Genomic DNA, 20,355 nt, shown 5'->3' with positions numbered 1-20,355 from the left:
ACTACATACTTAGAAGCAGTAAAGTGGAAGCTAATATCAGAAGTGGAGGCTGCACACGCTTTGTTGATATATATGTAGCATAAAGCATTTTAGATGCAACCCTCTCGTGTCATTGGGATGTAGTTATGAGCGGTCTCAATACCGACATCCGGATCCCGAAAAGGGATTTAAGATGGGCGTCGAAATACCGACGTCTATCTTGGTAAGTCCGGGTGCCCTTAGCGTTAGCTGCGGGGTACTTCATACCCATTCCTTGTCATTGCCCCCAAACTGCGGGGATGTGTGCGTGTGTGGGGGGTCAGGTAGGTAGGTGGCTAGCCAAGAGTCTTGCCTGCTTTTCCGGGAGCATCCCGGCCGTTCTGGGAGAGTACACAAGTATGCCCAGCAGTATTTCTATATGTGCCCATCCCTTTGCCGTCAGTAGACATTATTTATATATTTACTTGCGCAGAATGAAAAGTGCTTAGTTTGCAGTTTTATGTTGCTGTGTACAGATTGGTGGAATCACACACAATGACGTCCCATAATTTTTTGGGGGTTGGCTGACATACATCTAGAATACTGAAATAGTCACTTACTGAAATAGAAATATTATCTATTACCACCCTTGTATTCATTATCTAACAGTTGTGGTACAGAAAGTGGCACTGGTTGTGTGACAAGTGAAGGAAATAGTTAATTTATTTTAATATTGAACAAAGCTGCAGTGAGAAATGAGGTTAGCGAGGGTACACATGAGGCTAATCCAGCTGCAGCACAGTCTCCTGGGAGAAGGGTCTCAGTGCTTGGAGGAGACGCTGCACTGTGCCAGTGAAGCTGCTTTTCACCAGGACATTTAAATCAGACTGAAGCCCCACTGTTCGCATAGGCCTGGCAAGAATTCTAGTTTGTCCATCATGCACGCTCACCGCTGATACCACTCCTCCCCTATATCGGCGTTCCATATATGTACCCCACAATGTACTGTAGGTGTCAATAAAAAAGGGCGAACTTTAGGCAATGAGAATGGACAATGATGCTGGCAATGAGGAACAAGAGGGCATATATCCCAAACATCATAATATAGACGTGACAGTCCCAATTTGAGGGCTCTGTCCTGCCACCCCAACAAGTGGAATGATAGTTCGTGGATCAGAAAGTTGCTCTGAATGAGAGGGGCTGGGTAGTGTTTTGGAATTGGTAGGCACTTTGCATCATGACATGGTATTATCTGCACTGTGTCGTGCCTATGCTCCAATGCTGCGGTGGTCACATCTCACTAGGGCATGCAGGGTGGGGGTTCTGAGTACCCAGAAACTCCCCTGACAAACTGGAGAGCAGACACCATCTTCTTAAGCCCTGCCCCCTCGTGGAAAAATGCAGTGATTCGCGGGTCACTCGGGAGGACCATTCCATTCGAATCGCATAATTTGGCTCCGCCTCCTCCCGAATGACCCGCAAAATGCGGCATTTTGTTGCTAGTGGGAGGGGCCTAATGACATGGTGCCAGCCTGCCAGGTCCCATCCTGATCAGGTCTACAAACCGCAGCTGTTGCAAGGTAAGTGTGTGTGTAATATATGTGTGACATACAGAAGGTGTATATATATATATATTTATATATACATGCGCGCGTGTGTGGAAACCCCCCTTTAAAAATCCTGCGTTTGCCCCTGCATCTTCATCAGTAGAGATGTGCGGTTTGGTTTTCCTAAAATACGAACACACCCGAACATAGTGGTTCTGAGTCAAATCAAGTCTTAGTTCGGAATCACTTTGGGGTTCCGAGTTGACAGAGTCCCAGTTGAACTCGGTTTTAAAAATTTAACTGGGGCTTTGGAATATATATATACATATAAGTAGGTCCAAATTACATGATTTATCGAATTTTAAGGAATACAAAACCAAACCAAATACGTTGATGAATTTGAAGCAAGACACGGGAGTCCATGCACATCTCTATTCATCATGATACAGTATGTGTACCAATCCGATCTGTAGCCAAGACATACTTGCCGACTTTCTTGCTGCTCCTTTCCGGGAGGGAGCAGTCAGGCGGCAGGGCAGGAGGGGCGTGGGCGGTACAAGGGGGCATGACCAGGCGGTTGACTGGCATTTGTGGGCGTGATGGGGCCGGGGGGGGGGGGGGAATCGGCGTCCGGGAGGCTTGTCTGTCTTTCCGAGGAAGCTGGGAGCTGCACTCGATTTTCGGGAGGCTCCCGGCCGAATCGGGAGGGTAGGCAAATATGAGCCAAGATTAGAGGCAACAATCATTAGAATGAAAGGGTTTTAATTTTGTGAAAAAATATTATATTAAATATTGTTTTCCTTTAAAACACATTTATATCACAAGTACTGAAAAAAGCTCCACTTAATGCTACAGAAATTACAGGTGAAGTTGTATGTCTTTGGATGGAGCAGTTTATAAAATGAGTAGAATGCTTTCTCTATCTCTGATTTTCTGGGATACTGTAAGTACATAAGCCTCCACTAAGGGGCAGATTCAAATAGCTGCAAATTTGGTTGCGTCAAAAAAAACAGCTGCAGTTAAGAAAAAATGTATCTTCGCCTTTCTTGTTTGTCTTTGTAATATAACTTACAACCTCCAAATTATTTTTGACTTATGGATTTAGAAATACTCTCTAAAATATCCATTTTATTCCTTTTTTTGACAGGTAAACTTTCAGGGCTCATTTACACATAACCTACATGGCCATAATAATGTGTGTCCCTCCTCCCTCTAATCAGAAAGTTTGGCTGTTTCAGTCACACACATTGTTGACAGGTGCATAGACTAAAGCTTATGGAGCATACACACGGTCAGATTTGTCAGACTTGTCAGATTTGTCAGATGAACGATTGAACGATTAAACGATTTGAACGATTTTACCAAAGTTTTGAACGATTTGAACGATTTGAACGATTTTTGACTGCATTAAAATGAATGGAATCGTCCAAGTCTGACTGCAAACACATCAGATGTCAGAAATCGTTATCTGACCATCGGGAACGCGCATCGTTGATCGTCCATCGTTCAGGCATGTCAGATATGAACGATTTTCCTTCAGATATGAACGACTGAACGATTTTTAAATCGTTATCGTTCATATCTGAAGGAAAAATCTGATCGTGTGTATGCACCATTACTGCCAAGCAATCTCCACAGTCAAACATTAGCAGTAGAATGGGTTGTGCTGACTTTAACCTGGCACTGTCATAGGATGCCACCTTTCCAACAAGTCAGTTCATCAAATTTGTGCCCTGCTAGTGCTGCCCCTGTCACCAGTAAGTGTGGTGAATGTGAATTATCTAAGAGCAATAACAGTTCAGTCATATAATAATAGGCCCCACAAGCACACATACAGAGACCTCTGCGTGATGAAGCACAATATAAATCACCTGTCCTGTTTGAAACATTCACTACTGGGATCCAAAATGCCTCTGCCTCTGTATGCAATCTCATTTTAAGAACTGTTTGCTGGGACCTTCATGGATTGAGTTTCTATGTCCAAACAGCCACACATACTGTAAGCCTCAGATAACCATGCACAATGACAGACGTTGGCTGGAGTAGTGTAAAGAACATTGCCACTGGCTATGAAGCAATAGAAACGCATAATCTGAAGTGACAAATCATGTTTCACCATCTAGCATTGTGACGGACAACTCGGGGTTCGGACAGGATACACTTCCAGTACAAATACGTTCGTCACTGTAAAGTTTGGTGAACAAGAGCTAATGGTCTAGGACTGTTTGCTGAAGGTCCTTTTCTGTTTCACCATGAGAATGCTCCCGTGCACAAAGCGAGGTCCATTAAAATATGGTTTGCACTTTGCTGCTAAAGAAATTAACCGGCATGACCTCAATAGCCTCAAATATCTTGGACTTAATTTACAGACAGACTTGTAAGCCTGGCCTAATCACCTCGCATCTGTGCACAACATCACTAATGCTATTATGGCTGAAAGAATGGGAATCCCCCGAAGCCATGTTCCAAACTCTAGCGTTAAGCCTTCCCCGAAGAGTGGAAGGTGTTCTAAAGGGTGTGTTATGTAATTCGGACATTCAGAATGTCAACGTTCATTATGCCAACGTGTTCAAAATGTTGACATTTAATATGTTGACACTGACAAAATTTCTACTTGTTCAATATGTAATAACTTTATGAATGTCGACAGTGAGGATGGACACTCATTTTAGCGTTAACACTAATTTCAATGTTGATATTCTGACCATGCCGACATTATGGTGTAAACATTTTGATAACTAAGGCTCGTTTTGGTTCTCTATTTCATGTGTTTCTAGTTCTTTTTCCTGTGTTGCATTGCGCTGGTAGTATCATAGATTAACACATGAAAAATACGCTGTGACATGTTCTAATATGTTAAATATGTTACACCCTGAGATCACAGTGGTGGTAGTGGCACATGAGTCTTATTTCACCAATTTTATGGCGCATTTCTTTAATTTATTAATAGGTATGAACCAGAGCCGGCCCTAGGCATAGGCATTATAAGCAAATGCTTAGGAGTGACTGGAATGCCCAGGGGCTGCTGCCCTCCCCCCACCCGGCGCAGCCCGCAGACCCCCCCTGCCCGCCGCAATCGGATCGTAGCTCTGATCGGCAGCTCAGCGTTTGCCCAGGTCAGAATGAGCTTCTGTACAGAAGCTCATTCTGGCAGGGCCGCAACTAGGGGGGGCTGGAGGTGTATGTGCACCACTGCACCCGGCACCAGTGTCCTCCAGCCCGCTGCCGCAAGCCGGACAACTGCTGAGATGTTACTACCAGCGGGCGTCCGGCTCCTTCCCTGCAGCACTGCGTTACCCGGAGGCTGGAGTTCTCTCCTGAACTCCAGCTTCCGGCTCTCCCCATGCACACTATGGGAGAGACGTCATGATGTCTCTCCCATAGTTCCGAGGAGCAGCCGGGCGGACAGGACGGCACTACAGGGGCATTACTATGGGAGTATTACTACTGTATATGGGCACTACTACAGGGGCATTACTACTGTATATGGGCACTACTACAGGGTCATTACTATGGGGGTATTACTACTGTATATGGGCACTACTAAAGGGGCATTACTATGGGAGCACTACTATAGAAGCATTACTATGGGGGTATTACTACTGTATATGGGTACTACTACAGGGGTATTACTATGTACGTATATATGTATGTATATATATATATGTATGTATATATATATATATATATATATATATGTGTATATATATATATATATATATATATATATTAGGGGTGAGCGGGTTCGGATTTCTGAAATCCGAACCCCCCCGAGCCCCCCCGATCCGAGTCCGATCCGAATCAGGCTCGACTTTTCCCGCCTGACTCGGATCTGAAATCGAGGCAAAACGTCATCATCCCGCCTTCCGAGTCTCGCGGGTTTTGGATCCTATATAAGGTACCCACGTCGGCGCCATTTTCTCACTCGGCTGTGGACAGTGAAGAGGGAGGGTGGGAGTTAGGGCTGTGTAGTGTAGTGTAGTGTAGTGCTGCTGTTGTCCACTACTTCAAAGTCCATAGGGGCTGGCTGTGTTGTGCTGTGCTGCTGTTGTTAATAGGGGCTGTGTCCACTACTTCAAAGTCCATAGGGGCTGGCTGGACTGTGTTGTGCAGTCAGTTCTCCATAGGGGCTGTGTCCACTCCAAAGTCCTGTGCAGTGTCCCAGTCCTAAAGGAGTGCTGCAGTGTTGTCCAGGGGGTGCTCTGTCCATCAGGGGTGCTCCCCCCAAGTGCTAAAAAAATAATATATTTTCTGTGTTTGTGAATTGTGTGCGCAGTAGCCGCACGTGCATCAACAAAGTAGTGCCAAGCGTGCGCCTGTGTCATAAGTAAAGGGCCGGCTGGCTTGACCGTTAAGGGTGCTGTAACCCCCGAAAGTACACTCCAGTCCAAACCAAAAAAAAAATTATTTTCTGTGTTTGTGAATTGTGTGCGCAGTAGCCGCACGTGCATCAACAAAGTAGTGCCAAGCGTGCGCCTGTGTCATAAGTAAAGGGCCGGCTGGCTTGACCATTAAAGGGTGCTGTAACCCCCGAAAGTACACTCCAGTCCAAACCAAAAAAAAATTATTTTCTGTGTTTGTGAATTGTGTGCGCAGTAGCCGCACGTGCATCAACAAAGTAGTGCCAAGCGTGCACCTGTGTCATAAGTAAAGGGCCGGCTGGCTTGACCGTTAAGGGTGCTGTAACCCCCGAAAGTACACTCCAGTCCAAACCAAAAAAAAAATTATTTTCTGTGTTTGTGAATTGTGTGCGCAGTAGCCGCACGTGCATCAACAAAGTAGTGCCAAGCGTGCGCCTGTGTCATAAGTAAAGGGCCGGCTGGCTTGACCGTTAAAGGGTGCTGTAACCCCCAAAGTACACTCCAGTCCAAACCAAAAAAAAAATTATTTTCTGTGTTTGTGAATTGTGTGCGCAGTAGCCGCACGTGCATCAACAAAGTAGTGCCAAGCGTGCGCCTGTGTCATAAGTAAAGGGCCGGCTGGCTTGACCGTTAAAGGGTGCTGTAACCCCCGAAAGTACACTCCAGTCCAAACCAAAAAAAAATTATTTTCTGTGTTTGTGAATTGTGTGCGCAGTAGCTGCACGTGCATCAACAAAGTAGTGCCAAGCGTGCGCCTGTGTCATAAGTAAAGGGCCGGCTGGCTTGACCGTTAAGGGTGCTGTAACCCCCGAAAGTACACTCCAGTCCAAACCAAAAAAAAATTATTTTCTGTGTTTGTGAATTGTGTGCGCAGTAGCCGCACGTGCATCAACAAAGTAGTGCCAAGCGTGCGCCTGTGTCATAAGTAAAGGGCCGGCTGGCTTGACCGTTAAAGGGTGCTGTAACCCCCGAAAGTACACTCCAGTCCAAACCAAAAAAAAAAATATTTTCTGTGTTTGTGAATTGTGTGCGCAGTAGCCGCACGTGCATCAACAAAGTAGTGCCAAACGTGCGCCTGTGTCATAAGTAAAGGGCCGGCTGGCTTGACCGTTAAAGGGTGCTGTAACCCACAAAGTACACTCCAGTCCAAACCAAAAAAAAAATTATTTTCTGTGTTTAGCCGCACGTATATATCAAATCGATATAACATAAATGGAGGACCAAACTTTCTCCGATAAAAATAAAATAGAGAAAGATCAAGAACCACTTCCTCCTAGTGCTGAAGCTGCTGCCACTAGTCATGACATAGACGATAACATGCCATCAACGTCGTCTGCCAAGGCCGATGCCCAATGTCATAGTAGAGGGCACATACAATCCCAAATGGCAAAGTTCAGGAAAATGACCTTGAAAAAGACATTTAAATCAGCTGAAGAGAAACGTAAACTTGCCAATATGCCATTTACGACACGGAGTGGCAAGGAACGGCTAAGGTCGATCCCTAGTATGTTCATGACTAGTGGTTCAGCTTCACATGACGATGGAAGCCCTCCTCCCACTAAAAAAATCAAAAGAGTTAAGCTGGCAAAAGCACAGCGAAGAACTGTGCTTTCTAAGAAGATATCACAAATCCCCAAGGAGAGTCCAAGTGTGGTGGTGGTTGCGATGCCTGACCTTCCCAGCACTGGACGGGAAGAGGTGGCTCTTTCCACCATTTGCACGCCCCCTGCAAGTGCTGAAAGGAGCACCCACAGTCCACTTGCTGATATGCAAATTGAAGATGTCACTGTTGAAGTACAACAGGATGAGGATACTGGTGTAGCTGGCGCTGAGGAGGAAGTTGGCGAGGAGGATTCTGATGGTGATGTGGTTTGTTTAAATCAGGCTCCGGGGGAGACAGTTGTTGTCCGTGGGATGAAAAAGCCCATCACGGTCATGCCTGGGCAGAAGACCAAACATTCCACCTCTTTGGTCTGGCAATATTTCTATCCAAATCCGGACAACAACTGTCTTGCCATATGTACCATATGTAAAGGTGAAATAAGTAGGGGTAGGGACGTCAACCACCTAGGAACATCCTCCCTTATACGGCACCTGCAGCGCGTTCATAAAAAGTTACTGTCAAGTTCAGAAACTTTGGCTAAGACCGTAAGCAGTCCAGGGACACCTAAATCCCATTGTCCTGTTGTATCCAAGCGCCTGCAAACCACACCGTCAACTCCCTCCTCGTCAATTTCCTCCTTAGTCAGGATCGGAAGTAGTCCTGCAGGCCATGTCACTGGCATGACTGACTCTCCTATCCGGGATTCCTCTGGAGGATCCTGCATTGCTACGCCTACTGCTGCTGTTGCTGCTGCTGGGAGTCGTTCATCATCCCAGAGAGGAAGTAGGAACACCACTACTTTTACTAAACAATTGACCCTCCAACAGTCCTTAGCGAGGAGGATGAAGTACGACAGCAGTCATCCTGAAGCAAAACGTATAACTGAGGCCTTGACTGCTATGTTGGTGTTAGACGTGCGTCCGGTATCCGCCATTAGTGCAGTGGGATTTAGACAATTGATGGAGGTAGTGTGTCCCCGGTTCCAAATCCCGTCTAGATTCCACTTCACTAGGCAGGCGATACCGAGACTGTACAGAAACGTCAGAAAAAGTGTCCTCAGTGTCCTGAAAAATGCCGTTGTACACAATGTCCACTTGACCACGGACATGTGGACAAGTGGAACAGGGCAGACTAAGGACTATATGACTGTGACAGCCCACTGGGTAGATGTATCACCTTACGCAGCAACAGCAGCAGCGTCACCAGTAGCAGCATCTCAGAAATGCCAGCTCGTTACAAGGCAGGCTACGCTGTGTATCACCGGTTTCAGTAAGAGGCACACCGCCGACAACCTCTTAGAGAAACTGAGGGAAATCATCGCCCAGTGGCTTACCCCACTTAGACTCTCCTGGGGATTTGTGATATCTGACAACGCCACCAATATTGTGCGGGCATTACATCTGGGCAAATTCCAGCACGTCCCATGTTTTGCTCACACAATAAACTTGGTGGTGCAGAATTTTCTGAAAAGCGACAGGGGCGTGCAGGAGACGCTTTGGGTGGCCCGAAAAATTTCTGGCCACTTTCGCCATTCAGCGACTGCGTGCCGAAGACTGGAGCGCCAGCAAACACTCTTGAACCTGCCCCGCCATCACCTGAAGCAAGAGGTTGTGACGCGGTGGAACTCAACCCTCTATATGCTTCAGAGGATGGAGGAGCAGCAAAAGGCCATACAAGCCTATACATCCACCTATGACATAGGCAAAGGAGGGGGTATGCACCTGACTCAAGCGCAGTGGAGAATGATTTCCGTGTTGTGCAAGGTTCTCCAGCCCTTCGAACTTGCCACACGTGAAGTCAGTTCAGACACTGCCAGCTTGAGTCAGGTCATTCCCCTCATCAGGCTTTTGCAGAAGCAGCTGGAAAAAGTGAAGGAGGAGCTAAGACGGAGCGATTCCGCTCGGCATGTGGGACTTGTGGATGAAGCCCTTCATTCGCTTTGCCAGGATTCCAGGGTAGTCAATCTGTTGAAATCAGACCACTACGTTTTGGCCACCGTGCTCGATCCTAGGTTTAAAGCCTATGTGGTGTCTCTCTTTCCGGCCGACACAAGCCTGCAGAGGTGCAAAGACCTGCTGGTGAACACACTGTCAGCTGAAGCGGAACGTGACACGTCAACGGCTCCTTCTTCATTTTCTCCTGCAACTGGGGCTGCCAGGAAAAAACTTAGGTATCCTAAGCAACCCGCTGGCGGTGATGCAGGGCAGGCAGGACCAAGTTTGGACATCTGGTCCGGACTGAAGGACCTGGCAACAATTTCTGACATGTCTACTGTCACTGCATATGATACTGTCACCATTGACAGAATGGTGGAGGATTACATCGGTGACAGCATCCAAGTAGGCATGGCAGACAGTCCATACCTGTACTGGCAGGAAAAAGAGGCAATTTGGAGGCCCCTGTACAAACTGGCTCTATTTTACCTGAGTTGCCCCCCCTCCAGTGTGTACTCCGAAAGAGTGTTTAGTGCAGCCGGGAACCTTGTCAGCGAAAGGCGTAGGAGGTTGCTTCCACAGAATGTGGAGAAGATGATGTTCATCAAAATGAATTATCAGCTCTTCCAGGGAGACCAGCCTCCAGAAGGTACAGAGGGACCTGTGGTGGTGGATTCAAGTGGGGACGAGTTAATACTTTGTGAGGATGAGGATGTACACACTGAAGAGGGTGAGGAATCGGTGGATGAGGAGGATGAGGATGACATCTTGCCTCCATAGAGCCAGTTTGTGCAGGGACACATTAATTGCCAGCTTGTTTTGTGGGGGCCCAAACGAACCAATCATTTCAGCCACAGTTGTGTGGCAGACCCTGGCGCTGAAATGATTGGTTTGTTAAAGTGTGCATGTCCTGTTTATACAACATAAGGGTGGGTGGGAGGGCCCAAGGACAATTCCATCTTGCACCTCTTTTTTTTCTTTGCATTATGTACAGTTTGGGGCCTAGTTTTTCAAACTGCCATCCTGTCTGCCACTGCAGTTTCACGCCTAGATGGGTCACGTGTTTGTGCCGCCCACTCGTGTCGCTTAGCATAGTCATCCAGCTACCTCGGTGCAACGTTTTGGACATAAAAACACTATTGTGAGGTGTGAGGTGTTCAGAATAGACTGGAAATGAGTGGAAATTAAGGTTATTGAGGTTAATAATAGCATAGGAGCAGAAAAACCTACAAATTCTGTGATTTTAGCTGTTTTTATGCTTTTTTAAAAAAAAATACAGATCCAAAACACAAAACCCAGAACCCAAAACACGGAAGGGTGGTTTTGGCAAAACCAATCCAGATCCAAAACACGAAGAAAGATCCAGATCCAAAACCAAAACACAAAACACGAAAAGTGGCCGGTGCACACCCCTAATATATATATATATATATATATGTGTGTGTAGGGGTAGGGGGCACCAGTCAAAATTTTGTCTAGGGCACCAAATAGGCTAGGGCCGGCTCTGGTATGAACAATCGCGAAGGAAAACCTAAGTAATCCCATCATCACTCTTTATTACTAATGTTTATAATGTCTAATGTGTGGTCTGTAATTTATATATGAATATATTTTTATCTGCCCATTAGCAGAGTGTTTATTTGTGCTGTGCACAATTGTATTATTTTTGTTTTGTCATATCAAAAATTATGCGAATATAATCGACAAATGTTCAAAATACTTTAAATTCATGTTAATACTGAGGCAGCCTGGCATAATTTCAGTGCCCATTTGGGGGTGGAGGTTCGCAGTTTGAAAAGGGCAAAAACACGATATGAAAAACAAAACATCTTATAAGCCAACTTGGCTGCCATTTCGAAAATAGGTTAAATTGGATTTAAAGTATAAAATATGAATATGCATCTCTGCTGCAAGGCATTTTGAGCCAGGACAGTGTTTTGCCGCTTGCCTTAATTAAAACTGGTTAATTCCCTATGCTATTGGCGCGTCAAAGTATAACCACAGCAACCATATCATTTACATGCATGAGTTATACTAAATTCCAGATGCATTATGTAAATATTATTTAGAACCCATTAGCTAGTACAGTATGTGTATATGTATACATATTTTATTCATATTGATATATATATATATATATATATACACAAACACACACATAAATAAAACCATATGTACATATATATACATATATACATTCATAATTCACATATAAACAATTTTTTTTGCTAAAATATCGGTGTACTGTACAACATAACAAACTAGAAAACCACATTAGCTCCGTACAGTACATTATGCAGAATAAATGCCATTATGATCATAGATGTGCTGCCGTAAACATTGTTTTTTAATGCATCTGGGAAATTTGTGGAAACAGCAGGTAGGGAAATAAGGGATTTTGTTTAATTATCATTTAGTTTTGCCACAAGCTGCGTAATGGTACTTGGGGTCAGCCTGCAGGTTCACACCGGAAAGGTTATTGAATTTTAAATGAAAGAAGAACAGCTGTTATATAAATAACATTACCTTGTAATAACCCTCAGTGAACTCATTAACAATCTGTGAATTCTCTTTGTTTGTTTTCTGCTTTGCATTATTTACTATGAGTGCACCCAGTTAGTCACATTAATGTTTATATGGCTATTTGTTTTATTTCCAAAGACAGCGCCCGGTGATTGTATTCCAGTTGTGAGCCAAGAGGCTACATGTCCCTCTACACGGTGTTGGCCCTGTTTTGCCATTTGCAAATAATCAACTTCTTGGGTAAGGCATAATCTAATGCTGCTTTGAAACAACACATTGAATTATACAATTAGATGGAGAAGAAAGTACTAAATTATTTTATATTAGACCATGAAACAGTAGCATTGGACATTAAACTGCCATAACTGTACTGTGAACACAGCATCACAGAAAAGGACTATACGTACGTCAGAAATGAACCAAAGAGATATATTGTTTAGCACAGAGGCTCCCAAATTCTGCCATTACTGTCCACATTTTATGGATATCGAAGCCTGCATAGGCAAACATGGGGGGGTGGGGGGAGTCCTGCTGCCTGGAAGCCCCCCTCCCTAGCCCACACCATGATGACCACAATAGAAATAGCATATAATACTAAGGTTGCATGTTTTTAAGATCCCCTCAGAGTCACAAATAAAATAATTAGCACCACGTGTTGATCTTTTCAAATGTGTGAGCCAGTAATAAATACATTTGTCCACCAACTGGGAGATCTGGAAAACATGCATTGTTAGGTGTGCACTGATATAGACTGTCTATAGGGTCAATTATTAATACTGTATAATAATATACTATCCAGTGCATAAAGAGTCCAATCGGTACATATATGTTCAGGGCAGTGCAAGGTTCTTTTGCTGCTCCCTCAGACTCCCGAACTTACTCAAATGATCTGGAATGGTGCCCACATCTGAAATAAAAATATTCAGCTCTGGCAGGACGGCCCTACTTCTGCATATAATGGCTTACTGTGATTGCTGGTCCTGTAGAGGTCAGAATTATTTCAAACCTTGGTATGAAGTATATTATAGCTGGTTTAGTGCTGATTATGCCCTCTTCATGGACTGGCCACACTTGTTTTAAAATCAAGAATTTGAAAAACCTCTCTAGAAATCCTAAATTTGTCCTTTGCCTGGATATCCTTAAAACATGGACTATAATGGCAGAGTTTGGGATCCTTTGCTTTAGTAAATATAAAACACTCCATGAATTTAATTTATAAAGTTTGAAGAAGATGACATCTACTGAAATTCACACTCAAGCTCAAGGTACACATTGGTGGGAAGACTTTTGCGTCTGATGACAATGACATGACTGCTATACAGGACTGGTTTGAGGACCAATCACCGGACTTGTCCCTGAACGGAATCAAGAGGTTGGAGCATCGATGGGAGAAGTGTACTAAAGTAAATGTCAAAAAATAAATGCCATATGAACTTAAATTTCGCTGTTATTTATGGTCAGGACATTATTGTAATGTAATTGAATATTAACCATTTTTCCCTACTTTCCACCTAATCTGGAGCTGTGAGGTAAAATCTGTGTGAACTCCCATAAAGACCCGCATTAACTTACCACAGATTTCTAAGTGAATAGCAAAAAGTCATAGTTAATGAATAAGGCTGCATATTGCTTAAATTCACAGAATGACTACCCTGCACTGTAGGTGACTTGTACTGGCACACAAATATGTTTTACTCATGAATACAGAGTAATATGATATTTGTATTATAGCATGGACCTTTATCAGGTCATTAACCTTGATAACTATGAAGCTGATAATGTAATGGTCATATAAAGCAGTTATGGGATACTAACAGTATCTGCATACTGGTTCCTTTAGGTCTAGTCATTATACTGTTAAATAAGATTGTGGGAACGCCACTTCTAGTGGTCCCCAGGCAGTTCACTTGGCAGACGCACTGCAAGAACTCTATATTAATTAACATGCAATCATAAAATAATAATACCTTATTATCGACTTCATTATTCTTCTACTTACCACTGATAACCTGACCAAACAAGTCTTCTGGAGTATCACCAAAGAAGGGAACACAGCCAACCAGAAATTCATACAGGATAATTCCCATCGCCCACCAATCAACAGGTTTCCCATACCCTTGTCTCAAAATCACTTCTGGGGCTATATATTCAGGAGTGCCACAGACCTGAGATCAAAAGGGTAAAATAAATCAACAAAAAATATAATTTATGATATCTATACAGACAAGTTTGTGTTTTGCTTTTACTTTAAATTTGGAACCGACTATCAGTGGAAAGGTTCTGTAGATTGGTAAAGTATCAAAAGGAATAATAAAATCTAAGCCAGATAAGATCGACAAAAACAAATAAAGCACATACTAGGTCAAAAGCCACAGAATAAATATGCTAGATGAGTATGCCCAAAAGGGGATTTTGTTCTGATGCAATCTGGATGCTAAAACATTTCTTCTGCTCGTTATCTCTTAAATTACTTATTTTAACTTTTTTGGGGGGTTCATCTTTTTTCCTTAACAAACGACGCAATTTGTATTACAGTAGAAAATAAAGCGATCTATTCTAGCTTTCCAGTTGAGATGTTATTTGAGCATCCTTCCTGTGCGCTGTGCATATAGAAATGTGGAGCACCGTCTAGCTTTGCCTGACAAGTGATGGATGAGCCACGGTTGCTTAATTACAGCAAGTATACACTGGGGCAATAGAAGGTTATACATGAGCTGAGCAGATTAAAGCGAATAAACATCCATTTTCTGCAAATTTCACAAGATAACGTTCTTTTTCTTTTCTATTGCACTTAGAAACACGATGGCTGCTATTATGGGTAAAAGTAAGGTAGCGTAAATCCTGTTGGCAATTCATTTCACATATAGTATATGTCTGAACGAATACAGGAGGGAAAAAGGTTTATTCTAAATTAAAAGTAGAAAATGGTGAACAACTTCATTTAGAATGTTGGAGAAAAGTGAGGATACATAAATTCAGGCATACTATTCTCTGGATGGATTCTTCCAATACACAGATTGTGGACAAAGAGTAATGAGGCGCGAAGAAAAGCAAATGGACCATAGCTAAGATTTTAGCACCCTTAATTGTACAATGCATCATAAGCGCCAGAACTAGTCTACAGAGATTCACAGGCTTTTTTACTGCTGTCTCACTCACGTACGATCATATTATACTTTTACAGAGAGACAAGAAAAGGGAGCGGAGGGTTTTCTATAAAATTAAAATGAAACCCACCCTGGCATTTTGTACACTTATAGGGGCTCATTTATCCACGAGTGATATTCTTATTATCACCCATTACAAAGCTTAAATGGCGCTCCAGCCAATCAGCTACTAAATGTTATTTTTCTAACACATGATAGTTAGGAGCTGATTGGTTGGAGCACCATTTAAGATTAGTAATGGGTGATAACAAGAATATCATTCATAGTCTGTGCGTTATCAGATATGTCCACAAGATACTGGACTTTTCTGGGACTAAAGGTGCCCATACACGGTGCTATGCACCGTTTAGGGTGACTGCCGATCCGTCGGCAGATGGATCGTGCGGTCCCCGCAGACCGCACCATATGCCGGCTCCCCCTCCTTCATCTGAATGGGATCGTACATTGCATCCCGGATTAGATGGTTCTGCAGGAAGATCTGGGGGATGCGATGCACGACCCCGCAGGAGCGCGCAGGACGATATCAGGTACGATATCGTGCCCATACACTTCGGATCGGCACGTATATCGTGCCGTGTATGGGGGCCTTTACACTAGCTGGCAAACACTCTGTACAAGTGGAAGAGACCTGCAAAGGACCAATTCATCTCTGTGCAATGTTGGGTCGCTATGTGCGGTTGTGCACATTACCGTAGCCCAACATCGACAATTGCCCTGTGCAGCTGTATGCAGTCACAATATCCCTGATCACAAGGTCGAAATTTCCTAGGTCGACAGCAGAAGGTCGATATTGATATCAACAGTTAAAATGTTGCCATCATTAATGTTAACACCAGCAAAATTTAGACATCAACATTTCCATTAGGTTTAGAGTTAGAATAAGACTGCAAGCACATAGTGCCGACATTGCAACAAAGTCGACCTTACATCATTTAATGTCGACAGAATGAATGTCAACATTGTGAACATGGACAATATATACCAGAGAAAAGCCCTTGGTTATTAATTAATGAATGCTAGCCAAATAAATGCATATAGAGAGTAAGTGGAAAACACGGAGCCAAACTTATTACGTTCTAAAGGTCAGGTGTAGATTTTATACTTTACAGATGTAAAGAAGAAATCGCTCAGAATTATCCAGACATTTATTGCAATTACAGGTATGGGATCTCTTGTCCGGAAAGCCATTATCCAGAAAGTCCCTAAACCAGAAAGTAAATTATTGCTGCTTTTTAGTAGTAACGCCTTACACACTGTCTGGGGAGCTTTTCCCTACAGTCACTGACTAACATTGCTAAACAACTTACTGAGGAAAGGAACGAATGGAAAATCAGTGGCAGTGCAGTAAAAGGTAGACACCAGGGGTGTATTAAGAGAGGAGGGAGCCCGTGTGCATTCCACGTCCGGGGCCCCCTCCTCTCTCCCCGGCGGCCGCCGGCGCACTGACAGCAGCAGTAGACTCCGGTCACTACTGCAGCCATTTTCCCGGCGATTTCCCTACTGTGAAATGCTACATTACAGCAGCTGACACTATAACGTAGCATTTCACATGCAGATACACCCGCAGTCGCACACAGAATATAGGCATGTCCCATATTTGAATCAGCAGAAGCTGCTTGTGCATCCAGTTCGCATCGCTGTGCGAATAAGGCACATTTGAATGTAAAAAGTTGCACAAAAAGGCGCTTTGCGCTACCAAGTCGAACGGCGCTCACGTGTTAAGTTTAATGCGACTTGTAGCGCACAGAGGTAAGATGTATGTGGACACCTCTGTAAACATGAGTTATAGACACTTTTAAAGGTACAAAGTAGCATATTCCTCCTCTCCTGCTTCCATTAGTATCTTTAGTATCTATTTTACTCTCTTTAATACCTTTGCTATTACACATACAGTACCTTCTATTAAGAAGGGTGTCAATACTTTTTTTTTATCACATACTTCACATTACATCTAAGTACAACTTTCACTCTGAAAATATTTGCCAAGCATAGCCATATGTCGTACACCCATAAGGGATTTACCTACTAACCTCTTTGTAAGCATTGTACACAGCTATATCATATATATGTTGTGCAAATATCATAACGTGGTTTTGAATTATAGTTGACAATTTGAAGGTTGTGGAACCTGCTACACATTACACCAATGAATAAAGGAATTACAATATACAATAATATTTATTTTTAATATAATGAAAGACAAATATTTAAGCCAGACCTGCTTGTCGAGGAACTCGCGGGCATCCTTCTCAATGTGACCCTCGTAGAGATTGGTGGTCATACTCATGAGGCCGACTTTTGAAAGTCCAAAATCTGTAAGCTTAATATGCCCCATTGATGTTACCAGTAAGCTGCAAATCAAAGAGACACTTTCAGCTCTATAGGGTAAGCCATAGGTTTTATGCTTACAAACTCCACCATCGATTTTCTCTCCCATTAGTAAACAAAACACAGACCTCTGACGTTCTGATCTCAGTGCAGAAAAGATCACTTTTTTGAAATGTAAAATATAAAACGGCTGTATCCTTTAATGTTTCCATATTCAGAATAAATGAATTAGCTGAGTGGTATCTGGGGCTGTGTACTGAGGTGTGCAGAAAGAAGTGTACATGAGTTATAGGAGGAAATTCAATTTACAGCAACGTGCGGCCAGACATCATAGCAATGTCCGACAGCGCACATTACCATTACTTACAGTAGAAAATCTTTACCAAATTTCCCATGCACCTCTATGGTGTGCAAGGGAAATTAGCCAAGATAATGGTCGCAGAGTGCCGTTGCTTCACCGTTTCAGAGAGGACTTTGCAGCCATAACTATAAATCAAATTCCCCCCATAAATAGTTTAAGTGCACTGACTTTTTGAGGGTTGTGCCACGCAATGTTCCTAAAGCAACAGCTACCTGATTAAATTCTGCAAGTATAGTTCTTAGAGATAAAGCAGAAGCAGAAATATTCCATATATACATTTAAAGAATTGATGGTGGGGGGGTGGACGGAGATGTATCCACACCTGTAGACTCTTACAGCCTCCTGTCCACAAAAAGCATGGTGGGAAGATGCAGGTGTCTGCAGATGGGGGTGTGGCTGGGCGCTTTGCGCTATTAGGCCCTGCATCACCATGCATAATGCCCCAAATAACGGTCTATGGAGAGGGGACGGGACCATGATTACGTGATTCTCACAGAACGGTGTCATCTTCTACAAAGGAATTGTCATACACTAGACAGATTATTTTCTGCTGCATCAGTAGCATCAAATAGCCCCTCCCAGGGCGCCAGGTCCCTTGCATCTCGGCCGCGCGTCTTTCTCGCTGAAAATGTGCATCTTATACGTATAAATAAAACAACTGGGATCAACAAAACTACATTGCTAGCTTACATTGATCAATGCAATGAGCGGCATTTGCACGTGTGTATGTAATGGAGTCTAAATCTGCGTTAAAGGGTTCCAATGCGAGTTCTCACAGAACTGCGTTCACATTGGCTCCATCCCTTCCAATAGACCTGCGAATCCTGGCATTATGCTCCCCGCCCTGCCCACTTCACTAGGAAGTGGGCGGGATGCAGGAGGGCTTGCCAGCGGGACTACATGAAAATTCAGGAGTCCTCTCGTGGTTCCAGGAGAGGAGGTAATTATGGATGTATCATCAACATTCTAAAGAGGTTATGGGGAGAAGTTGCCCATGGCAACCGGTCACCTAATAGCTATTTATAGAATGATTGGTTGCTATAGGAAACTTCTGCTCCTCTTTAGAAGGTTTAATACATCTCCCCTATTGTTCCCGAATATCATGATTTCACCGATAGGACATGGTATGTGGACTGTACTAGAAGGATTACAGTAATCAGCTCATAGTTAGTCAAATAAGTTTCTGTATAACGTCTATTTGTGGAAGATGGCATATATCCAGCCAGTGAGCAACACAAAAGCAGAAATTAACAATATAACAAAGCTATACTAGGACCATTCACTGCGACTATGAAAAGTAATCATTGTCTGTAATATTCAGTGGTAGCTCAGCACTCAGGTCAGCTAATTTTTTTTATAGTACCCTAAGTACACTATTACCGATTTTGTTTCCTCATTCTCATCAGTAATTGGACAATCCATACTTGTCTGTCATTTGTTCTGTAATTCCACCTTGCTAAGCTCCCGGCTCACAAAGCAGCAGCTAATCCATACTGACATCACCATAGTGCCCGTCCAGCACACAGACTTTGCATGCAGATAAAGTTCTGTGGACTATGCAAATGTGTAAACAGGGGAGTCACTTTCTATTGTAGAGATCCTTAATAGTAGTAATACACTCCAGGCTCTGTTTCACAGCTGCGTGTCCCACAAGCAGACTATTAATAAAATATTCTGTCCATGTTTAAGGTAACAACACTGGCACAACCTACAGAAAGTCAATATGCTGAGTTCTTAAGCTCGGTGTCGGTGGTTTGCCGACATCCTGTTTCAGAAGCCAACTTTCAACCTTTCTAGTTAATGTTTCAAAGAAACAACAGTAAGTGAGAAGGATGAGAGAGAACAGAAATAATGATAAATAATGATATCAGTCATTGAACAATATATACAAAGTATAAATCCTAGTTTTCGCAAACACTTGCCCATTCTTTAAGCCAGGATTCCCAAAAAACATGGCAGCAATGTTTTTACCTTCTCACTGAAATACTTCTATGACTAGTCTAAAAACAAGTAACCATTACATGTGAATAATAATATATTATATTATCATTATATATTTGGGTTTTCATGCGGGATCACAGAATATAACAAGCTTCAGTAGAATGTAGGATATATAACAGATGTGACAGTAAACACGGTTTAGGGTAGATTTTCTTGATTTACGTATAGCGATCGGTGTGTGGACATAGTATTAGATACGTGGCTTCTCACATTAAGAAGAGGGAAGCACAACTATTTTTTACATACGGTTTATACGGTAACATGTGAAAAAATAATGAGCGTGCTGCATACGTACTTGTCAGGTTTCAAATCTCGGTGCACTATCCCATAGTTATGGAGGTATTCCAGAGCAAGAACAGTCTCTGCAAAATACATCCTTGCCATGTCCACAGGCAAAGGACCCATGTTCTTTAGTAAAGTCGCACAGTCTCCTCCTGAAGCAGAAAAGCAACCCAGGTTTGTAAGATGGCAATACTGTATAATGATTTGCAAGTTTAATGATGCAGAGTGAGTTTTGTGCCAACGTAGCATACAGTATATATTGTTAAATCCCTCTGTGTGTGCCCAGGAAA

At 43.2% G+C, this 20,355-nt stretch overlaps 1 protein-coding gene across 6 annotated transcripts in view; it reads right to left on the bottom strand.

The window, feature by feature from the left end:
* Positions 1-20,355, bottom strand: part of MAST4 (microtubule associated serine/threonine kinase family member 4) — a 641,164-nt gene that overhangs the window by 32,489 nt on the left and 588,320 nt on the right. For all 6 annotated transcript variants that reach the window (XM_088443937.1, XM_088443932.1, XM_088443933.1 and 3 more), the window contains 3 exons: positions 20,079-20,217; positions 17,312-17,444; positions 13,926-14,091 (listed from right to left, as the gene is read on the bottom strand). In XM_088443937.1, the coding sequence (XP_088300063.1) occupies positions 13,926-14,091; positions 17,312-17,444; positions 20,079-20,217 (438 nt within the window). The remainder of the gene's footprint in view (positions 1-13,925; positions 14,092-17,311; positions 17,445-20,078; positions 20,218-20,355) is intronic.

Source organism: Taudactylus pleione, unplaced genomic scaffold (assembly GCF_031769625.1).
Source record: "Taudactylus pleione unplaced genomic scaffold, aTauple2 ptg000336l, whole genome shotgun sequence".
Classification (NCBI taxonomy): domain Eukaryota; kingdom Metazoa; phylum Chordata; class Amphibia; order Anura; family Myobatrachidae; genus Taudactylus; species Taudactylus pleione.
This window is presented reverse-complemented; position numbering and strand designations above follow the sequence as displayed.